Consider the following 10,930-nt stretch of genomic DNA (forward strand, 5'->3'; position numbering starts at 1 on the left):
ACAGCAGCAACCTGACGATACTGTTCTCTGTTCACACTTCTCCGACTGTGCACAGCATTTGCTTCACCCTCCCTCCTTCTGGGTGCCCCAGCAAATGGCTTCTTCGAACTTGAAGATGAAGAACCAGAATCTTGAATCTTCCCTGCTTTGATAAGACTCTCAGTCCTTTCTCCACAGATTACAACATCTGAAAAGCTACCGAACGTGCAACTTCCCATACGGTCCATAAACACACCCTGCAGGGTCCCAATGAACATGTCGGTCAGCTCTCTCTCCATCATCGGAGGTTGCACCCTTGCCGCTAATTCACGCCACCTTTGGGCGTACTCTTTGAAGCTTTCACCAGACTTTTGAAACAAGCTCTGCAGTTGGGTTCTGCTCGGAGCCATATCCATATTGTGCTTATACTGCCTCAGGAAGGCTTCACCCAAGTCTCTCCAGCTTCTAACAGACTCTCTCTTCAAATCCATGTACCAGTCCAAAGACGCTCCAGACAAGCTGTCTTGGAAAAAGTATATCCACATCTTCTCATCATCAGTGTATGCAGAGATCTTTCTGTAATAAGCTTGCACATGGGTGCGAGGACAAGAAGTGCCATTATATTTGTCAAAGGATGGCGCCTTGAATTTGTAAGGGATTCTCAGTCTATCAACCAAGCCCATATTGGTTACATCAAATCCCAAAGAGTTCTGACACTCCATGGCACGGATTTTCTCAGCAAGGGCATCAACTTTTCTATCCCTTTCTCCAGTCCTTCCCACCTCATCATCGTCACTGAGGAGTGTGAACATATCCTCTTGTCTATCAACCAACGGAGCAGGATGGCGAGCCGGAGCACGGGTCCCTCAAACATTAACAGTCTCTGCAGCGATAGGTTGTCCGTTGATTCTGATACCCCTCAGTTCATCACCCACAACATAGTTATTGGCGGGGATGGTAGCAGCAACATTGTCATTAACAGGGGCTACTTCCGGTGAATTATGGTTGACAGGTGGAATCACAGCTTCCTGTCTCTGGGCCAAGGCTCGCAGCTCCTCTTGCCCTTGAACAACCCCTTGCATCATACTCATAAACTGGGCCATGTTAGCCCTCATCTATGCCAATTCAGCCTGAACTTGATCCATGCTTCTCTGTTGATTCAGTCTTGTCGCGTAGCGGTGCGGACGACGATCAGCAATCCTGCCTAAGACAGGAACCAGAATGAGAAGTCTTGTTAAGAACACCTGTAATGCAAGAATGATATGTGTATGATGCGTATGATGCATATGCTGTGTTCATTTCTCAGGCATTCAAGAGTCTCGTCCATTTTTTTGAAAAATGGCAACCTGCAACAAAAACATCAAAGAAGCAACCTACACAGGATGATGAGCACAAGGGAAGCATCAACAATCTCATCTATAGATCATGAGCAATAAAGATCATACAGCATAGTTCAAGCAAAGATTCAAATCACCAGAGTAGAACAAGGAAACCCATCCAACAATCCTGGAGGTGATTCTCAAAGTAAACAACAAGACAAACTAAGAAAGTCGTCCTCCAGGAATGAGAGTCTTCAGATACTGGCACTGATCAATCAACCGGTCACACTCTGAACACTCAGGTAAATGAGTGAGCTTCTCCTTCAGTTGCACTCTGAGTTCCACCACTTCTTCTCTGAGCTGGTTCTCTGATGCATGCCTTAGGTCTATCTCTTTCTTCAACTGAGCATCCTTGTTCTTAAGCTGCCTTTCCAAGTCTCGTATCTTCCTTTGGTAATTGGCTTCCGCTTTTTGCAGCCTCAAGCGCTCATGGTGTTCTTCATTTAACATCGTCTCTATCTCCTCATAGGACCTCTTTTTGCTCTTCAACTTACCAGCACCTTCACCTTGCACTCCTTTGAGCTTGTGAGCCAAGTTCAACTTATCAGCTTTGGCTTTGTAAAGCTCCATTTGGATTTCTTGTTCCTTCTCTTTCAACTGACGATTCTCCATTAGGGCTCGTTTGTAATACTCCGCATGCACATTCTCAGAATGTATCAAAGGTGGTTGCTCTTGCAATGGTTCCATTCTATCATAGGGTAACAACAAAGTCTCAACTTTATCCTTGACCCATTCAATGTAAGCAGGCATAACAATAGCAAACTTCTTCCCTAACACAGCTCCATCCTTGACACCAATATTCTCCCAAGCTCTCCCCACTTGCTCCAATCTAGCTGGGTCACTCCGCTTCTCAAAGTACACACTCTCAGCTATTTCAGCATCTAGTGGCCTTTCATTCATGACAAAACCCAACTGACGGAGAGAAAGAACCAGATTGTAATTGATGCAACCCTTAGTCCCTATGAGTGGAACATTACGAAACCCTCCACAACTCATAATGACATTGAGCACATTCATCCTATAAGCTTGCCACCTGATGTCATAGGATGTGAGAGACATGATCCTCTGAGTCCATTTGTGAGTGCTCTGAGTATCCACAAAAGGTCCACTGGTTGGTAGAAAGGACACAAACCATTTGAGTAGCAATGGGAGACAACACCTGATAGCTCCACCCTTACCATGCCTGCTGTGTATAGCATAATAAGTGTCAGCTAACAAGGTAGGAACTGGGTTTCCTCCGATGAAAATAGTGATTGCGGCAAGGTCCACAAAATTAGGCATACTTGGGAACAAGACAACTCCATAGATCATGGCAGCTAACTGAGCGTTGAAAGCTTCCCAATTTCCTTTCTTTTCTTCTTCCTTAGCCACTCTCGCCAAGTACTTCTAAGACAAACCCACAACATCACCACTTGATTTCCAACTGTCACTCACTTCTTTGATACCCAAATGGAGAGCCTTAGCAACAACCCTGAAATCTACCTCCTTTGGCACATCTAGGAAAGGCACTTGGTATCTGATTCGGACATTCATAAGGATGGAATACTCTTCAAGAGTAGGAGCCAACTGGTAGTCCTGAAAAGTGAAGCAACGGAGCTCTGGATCATAAAACTGTAAGAGAGTCTGTAGAGGTACCGGATCCACCACCATCTTCAACAATGTCAGAATATCCCTATACTGATCATCAAACACCTTCTGATTACAACCGGTCACCAGATTACCCAACTCTGCCAAAGATGTCAACGGCTCACGGTAGAAACTGTAGGTGCAAATCTTCCTCTTTAACTCTGGAATGGCTGCCATCTCTCACTGTGAACAGACTCCTGAATGAACCTAGGAAATGATATGCATGCAAGTTAGCTTTTTTCTTTTTTGCATTTTTCATCATTCATTTTTTTTGCATTATTTTTTTTTGAAAATAAACATGCTATGATGCAAATGATGAGACCATGACTGGTTGGCTGTGTATCACAGGGCACAAGATCAGAACTTCGGCCTGACTTCGGAACAGGAACCACAGGTCAAGGTCATCTGGAACCCATACTTCATAACCAAGTCACCAACAGGAACCAAGAGTCACCAACAGGATACGGTCACCAACAATACCTGTAATGATTCATTCCCTCCCCCCTCACGGGTGTCATCTAGGCCAGGGTAAGGTCAAGAGAAACGCAGGATAAACAACCCTTTCAAGAATATCATCATATACACACCAGATGTATGCAACGATAATACCCCATCAGAATCTGAACTGCTCGTGATATCATGTTCCGCTAAGTGGCGCCACACCACCCGCTTCCCATGAATCACTCTATTCCTAGGTGTCCTAAGGTTCACTCATAGCCTGGGTATTGGGCATTTTACCTCTTGTAACTCCCACCCAACAGAGAAACAGATACACAGCCAACACAATGATAATATGATGTATGCAAACATATATGCAAGTATATACAATCACGGCATAATAATCATAAATGCAATAAATAAAGCAGCAAAGGCAACCAAAATTATCCTAAAAAGCGCTAGGATTGACTCGCTTAGGGAAGATGGACCAGCAAGAGGTCAACTTCTTGCAATCCCCAGCAGAGTCGCCAGCTGTCGCATACGCGAAAAACAACCGGCGGGAAAAAGACACAGAGCCGCCACCGTGCGTTATTTATCCCAAAGGAGGGAAAGGAAACGCTCGAAGTAAACCTGGAAAGGAAATGGTCTTGCGACCAGAGATTGCAAGGATCGGGAGTCGGTTACGCAAGGGGAAGGTATTAGCACCCCCTCACGTCCGTCGTACTCGACGGGATCCACGCTCAGAAGAATAGAATAAGGTTGCTGAATAATTGCTCAAAAACTGCACAAGACTGGCATGAAACACAGATGAAAGAAAACAGAAGAAGCGGACTCGGCAGGATGTCACATCCTGGGCCTACGTAGTTTGTTAGACACAAACATCAGAGTCGACGTATTTCGGGGGGAAACATGCTCGCTAGGATATCGCATCCTGTGCATACGTATCTTCTCTAACCAGAGAAAGAATCAGAGCACTCGTAGCTCGGCTAACGCACGCCAAACAGATCGCTAAACAAAGACGCTGAGACGTCAAAACAAACACACAACTGGAAACGGAATGCCAATCGCTGGTCTTACATCCAACTCCACAAAAGAAATAGGAAACAGATAGCTAATTAATAGTCTTACATCTGACTCCGAACTCACACAAACAAACTGGAAACCGAAGGCCAATCGTTGGGCTTACATCAGACTCCAAACACACGCAAACAGAAAACCGAATGCCAATCGCTGGACTTACATCGGACTCCAAACAAACGCACACGAACAGAAGAAGGGTCTCGATTGCAACTAGGGCAAGAGAAAAGGGAGGTCTCGATCGCAACGAGGGCGAGAGAACAGAATCAAAGTTAGTGGTTAGTCAAACTCGACAAGACATCGCATCTCGTGCCTACGTATCTCATCTGGACATGAGAATCAGAGTTGCCGTAGTTCGGCTAAACTATTTCTATTGGTTTCGTGTTTTTTAGGTGGACGACGTTACTACACAATCTACCGGATGCTCAACCTTTGGAGACTTACTCACCTGTAGTAGAAGAAGTCAACGTGTCCTTAAGAGGGGATAAAGTTTGTTTGTGTTTTAGGAAAGCTCACGCAAGAAAGGGAGTCCTAGACGAAGGAACCGTGCTACCTTAGTTGACATGCAAACGAGAGACTATGCAAAGTCTAGCAATCCTATGGGGATACAATCACACCATACAAATACATATACATGAAGTAAACACACCAACAAGGGGGCTCAAACATCAAGGGTGAGGCTTTAGTCAAGGGGTCATATCAACCTCGACAAACAAGCCAACTGGAAGGGTATCTGAGGGCTCTTAACCACTGACATTGACCGTCAGGGTGAGCAGATGAAAGGTGATGAGGGTAAGACCTCATAGCTCTTAACCCGGGCCTGGGTGAGCTTCAATCAATGAAAACGTGGGAGTCCAGAATGAGGAACTCTATTCCACAATGACTGACTCTATATACAAGATCTTGGGGTGTTTATTCAAATGCATCAGCACGTAGTGCGAGCAATATGAAAGACTCAACTGAATAGCAGGGGATGGATTGCACATCCCTTCTATCTGCCAATTGCCTCTTCGCTTAGGAGGACTTGAAGTACATGGCACGAAAGTAAACAATCAAGAACATTGCCTCTTAAGGAGGACTTCAGCCAAATGCCTGCCAAACATAAACGACAGGGCTTCCAGACTACATGGAGTTAGAGAGATTACCTAAGTGGTATACCAACCACAAGCAAAGCAAAGCAACTCAAGTAATGAGTTAAAGCTACTAAAGTACCTGTAAGAAAATCAAACAAGTCAATATTCACATTCAGACAAACCAAACAGACAGTCAACAGTGAGAAAACCAATATACACAATGTAAGTCAACAACTCAAGTGAGTTAGCCACCCAAGGACCTACAACACAATCAACATTAGTTAAACAAAGCAAATTGCATCTCAATTCATGAGATCAACCTAAACCATTGGGACTAGGAGCTTGAACCTGAAATGCAAAACTCAAATTGTGAGTACAAACCCCTAGGGCAAAGCCTAGGGTCAAAGGCAAAGCAAAAAGTCAAAACAGCAACCAATATTCAACATGAAGCACATTTATTCAAGTGAGAACATGTCCTAAAAAGGACCAAGTCTAAAGCATTAAGCAAAGTCATCTCATGAGCAAGCTATGGCAAAGACAATTTCAAAGCACACAATTGGTCATCAAGAATGAAAATTCCATATTAAAACAGAAATGAATCAAACAATCCTGGAAATTTTTATGAGCATACAACATGTCAAACACACTCATCATGCCAAAAATTAGAATCAACAGAGTTCAATTTTCCTAGAAATGAAAATGCACAAGTATGACCTCAAATTGTGTGACACACATTGTCACACCATACAATCATGTACCTAAAACAGAGATGAAAAATGCTAAAAATGCACAACCAATCCTCAAAAATCATGCAACATGTTGAGAATCATCACACCAAATTTCAAATCAATTAGAGAAAGCATGAGTATTTCACAAGTCAAATGGCATAACATATCACATTTTGTACCATGATCAAATAACAGTTCACCACTCAAAATCCATAAATGATAAAATCAGGAAATGGACATTATAAAATACTAGACATCTCAATGAACATGTGGCAAAAAAATGCATTCAATTTGGAGTTGTTTTCAATTAGTTATGATTTTTTGAATTGGCATGAAATAAAAATGAATAAATGTGAATCAATTGGAAAATGGAGATAGAAAATGAAATTGGAAATGCCATGGCTGAGAATCAAAGGGAGGTTGCCAGCGCGTCTCAAAACGACGCCGTTTTGGTTATGAGGAATTAAAATGAAAAAATGAAGAAGCGCCAGGGAGGGATCGAACACATGATGCGTTGGATAATAGCGTTCAAACGGTGGAATTGGCGCTCTGAACCAGACAAACCCTAGCATGTTGTACGCGTACGGTACATGGTGGTTTCCACCGTCTTCTTCATGAAGACGGTGGTGCTACAGTAATCATCATCAATTTTTTTTGCAGAATTGCACAAACTTCATACCAAACGAAAGCTCATCACAAGCACAATCCAAATCCATCATTAATTAGTCCTTACAATCCATGAATAATGAGAATCGAAGAAAAACATTTATGCATTCAAAATTTCAATTCCAGATATCTCAACCAATACTCAACCATTTTTAATTCTGAAAGCATCATGATTATCAACATGAAAGGATCTACATAAACATGTGCATAGAATCAAGAAAGGTGATAATCGAATTGTAACCTCTTGAAGAGCAGAATGATGAAATCGTGGCTTTGAGCTCTTGCAAGTATCCAAATCCAATCCTGAGATGATGACTTGAAGCTTGAGAGGGCTTGGATCTAGCTCAGATTTCAATTTCCATTGTCATGTTCTTGAGCTTGCACAGCACGAATCCTGGCCAAAATCCTCAATCCAGAGCTTGATTCATACTCAATGAAGATCAGAGAACAAGAATATCCAATAAAATCAATGTGTTATGTGGAAGAAATTGAATTTTCAATTTCGAGAAAAAATGGAGGGAACTTGAATTTAGATCTAGAATTGATGAAGAAGAGTGAAATTCTGTTAGGATTTGGTTTATATATGCTGTCCTAATCACATCCAAATCAGAATTAAGCATTGGTTAATTGTGATTAGTGAAAATAAGGTGTGTGACCAAAATTGCAAAATTGAGGTGCATGACCAATTGTACACGTGAACAGTGCTGTATGGAGGTGTAAACTTACTCAAAATCATCTCATGCACATGTTGGCAATGGTATTTTGTTCATATGATGCACCAATTTTGAATTTCCAAATTTCCCTCCAAAATGAACATGAATTGCCAAATGATCATGTGAATAAATTTTATGCAATGCAATGAGGGTTTTGGAAAATATAGGTCATGACATGCATTATGCAAAAAGAGGCACTCAATTTGGAGTTTTAGATCAAAAGTTATGGCACTTGGAAGTTCCATGCACACTTGGTGATCATTTGCTCATATCTCCTCAAACATTCATCAGATGCTCATGATCTTGGACGTTTTGGAAATGGGAGAGAATGATCTTCAACTTTCATGTTGGACAAAATTTCATTTGAAGTTTCTTTGATGTTGGAAAGTCAAGTTGAACTTGGTCCAAAAACTTGCCATTTTTGGAAACTTGAAATTACAGGTCACTTTCCATTTTGGGAAACTTTTGATTTGGCTTCAAAATCTTCAAGGTAGATATTTGACATGATGAATAAACCTCTTTTGGACATGAATGAAGTGTCTCAAACCCTTTCTCCACCTCCTAGCCCTCAGTTGACTTTCATGGGCCCCAGATGACCTGGACATGCACTGATGACTTTGAGCCTCTAACACTTGGTCAAGTTGCTTCAAAATGAACCTTAGCTCATATAAGCTCTTGTGAATAATCATGTGGCCTTCATTTCAAGGAAAAACTTGCTCTCTCTGCACAGATGAATTCTCTTAATGCCAATTCTTGACTGCCAAGATGCAATGTACTATGCAATGTTAATGTAATGTCAATGACCTAAAAATGAAATGAGTGCATGAATATGGGGTGCAAATTTGAGGTGCTACAGTTGGGTTAAGTCTTAGTTGTGGTTGCACCACCGGCGTGTGATCATCTTTCATTAAGATCTTGTGCATGCAAACTGTCGGGCTTATACCTTTCAAATCCTCGATTGCCCATCCAATTGCACCCTTGTATTTTTTTAGCACTTGAATGAGTTATGCTTCTTGGACACTTTGTAGATTAGCGTTGATAATAGCTGGGCATTTTTTTTCAGTACCTAGAAATACATACTTCAAATTTGCTGGTAACTGTTTCAGATTTGCCCCTGTTTTGGGTTCTTGAGTGATATTTGATGGTGGAGGTGGTCTTAAATCTTCCCACCGGTGTGGTTTAGATATAATCCATTCAGGTTGTTTTTCCATCATATCGAGCACTTCAGAATTTCCCTCATCTTCATCACTTTCAAAAATTGATATACTCAAAACACGTTCTAACGGTGATTGGGGCATTTTCTTTTCAATTTCTTGAGCAATTACCTGATCTATTATCTCTACAGTGTGGCTTGTGCCAACATCATCTTTGTATTGCATCATGTTCTGCACATCAATTTTTAGCTCTTCATCATAGACTTTGAGGGTCATCGTTCCTTCCTCTATGTCTATCATGCATCGTCCTGTCTCTAAAAATGGTCTGCCCAATATGAGAAAAATCTCCCCATCTTCGGGCATTTCCAGAATGACGAAGTCAACTGGGAAAACAAACTTGTCAAACTTTACCAGAACGTCTTCTACTGTCCCATATGGTCGTCTAACAGAGCGATCAGCAAATTGAAGCATCACATAAGTATCTTGAACGGTGCAAATTCCTAATTTCTTATAGATGGATAATGGCATCAAACTCATACTTGCTCCTAAGTCAATTAGAGCCTTCGTGAATTTTATATCACCAATAGTGCAAGGAATAGTAACCGATCCCATATCTTTCTTTTTCACTGGGATTTTCATACCTTGAAGAATGGCACTACATGTTTCAGTCAGGATGATCGGGTCTGTATCAGTGGAGCGCTTTTTGGAGATGATGTCTTTCATGAACTTGGCATATATTGTCATTTGTTCTAATGCCTCAAAAAAGGAATATTTATTTCAAGCTTTTTGAACATTTCCAAGAACCTCTCAATTTTTTTTTCATGTTGATCTTTCTTCTTCTGCCTCGGAGGGTAAGGGAGTTTGATGACTGGTTTAGGAACTTTTTCTTTCTCCTTGACAGGTAGCAGTACTACTTCTTCATCTTGGTCCTTGGTTTCCTTGATTTCTAAATGCACTTCCAACAATCCATCTTCCTCAATACTGTTTTCTTCTGTTGACTTTCCACTTTTGGTTACGATAATGTTAACATTGTTATGTTCCCACAGATTTGTTACCGTACCACTAGGTAAGGTGCCCGGAGCTTGAGATTTTGAAGCTAACTATTGTACTATCTGACCCATTTGGACTTCGAGATTTTTTATGGAGGCAGTGGTGTTTTTCTAATTGGTTATAGTTTCTTCTTGAAACTGCATACTGTGGGCGGCTAATTTTTCAATGGCAATCTCTCATTCTGCCTTTTTAGGTGCTTGTTGTTGATACTGAGTCTGATATTGTCTTATACCCTATTACGGAACATTCCTTCTCTGATCCTTCCAGGAGAAATTATGATGATTCTTCCAACCTGAGTTATAAGTGTTGGAGTAGGGATTATTCTACTTTAAGAATTTGATATCTTCAATTTTTTGGGGAGTAGCAAAGCAATAACCCATGTGATGAGGTCCATTACAGATTTCACTAGTGATGGCCTGAGCCGGTTGGACTTGAGTTATCTGTTGAGTACCTATATTCATAGCTTTTAATTTCTTTTCTACTTCGGCAGCAACTGTGTCTTCCAGACGAATTTTATTTGCTTCCAATTTTAGATCAATTACCCCTTTTGGCTGGCTAGTACACCTATCGTATAATTCTAGATGCTCATTCGTAGCTATTGCTTCAATAATCCTTTTAATACTGGTGGCTGTTGAGAAATTTGTTGAGCCACCAGCTGTTGTATCGATCAACAATTTTATTTTTATTTTCAGCTCGTTAACGAACATCTGCATTTGCTCAATCTGATCCATATTATGAGTTGAACACGCTACTAAGACCCTTTTGAATCTTTTGTAGGCATCTCCCAATGATTCACCATCCTTCTGTTTGAAATTAAGGATTTCATACCTTTTTCTCAGGAATACTGATGTTAGAGAGTACTCATTTGCAGTTTCCATCTCTTCCCATGATGTGATACTGCCGGCTGGGAGAGAGTAGAACCATTATTCCGCATCTTCAGCTAAAGTGAACGGGAACATTCTCAATTTTTTTGCTTCATCAGCATGACCATCAATTTTCAAAGTGGTGCTCATGGTCAGAAATCTTTGTAGGTGTTTGTTGGCATCT

At 41.3% G+C, this 10,930-nt stretch overlaps 1 protein-coding gene across 1 annotated transcript; it reads right to left on the minus strand.

The window, feature by feature from the left end:
- Positions 1–8,683: 8,683 nt before the first annotated feature.
- Positions 8,684–9,370, minus strand: LOC127079697 (uncharacterized). The gene has a single exon (XM_051020077.1). The coding sequence runs from the start codon at positions 9,368–9,370 to the stop codon at positions 8,684–8,686; it is 687 nt and encodes a 228-aa protein (XP_050876034.1).
- Between the last annotated feature and the right edge of the window lie 1,560 nt (positions 9,371–10,930).

This window comes from Lathyrus oleraceus, chromosome 5 (genome assembly GCF_024323335.1).
Source record: "Lathyrus oleraceus cultivar Zhongwan6 chromosome 5, CAAS_Psat_ZW6_1.0, whole genome shotgun sequence".
Taxonomy (NCBI): domain Eukaryota; kingdom Viridiplantae; phylum Streptophyta; class Magnoliopsida; order Fabales; family Fabaceae; genus Lathyrus; species Lathyrus oleraceus.

Bases quoted from the DNA above. Each gene is read 5' to 3' on its own strand.
- LOC127079697 (XM_051020077.1), bottom strand. From the start codon at position 9,370: ATGAGTTTGATGCCATTATCCATCTATAAGAAATTAGGAATTTGCACC.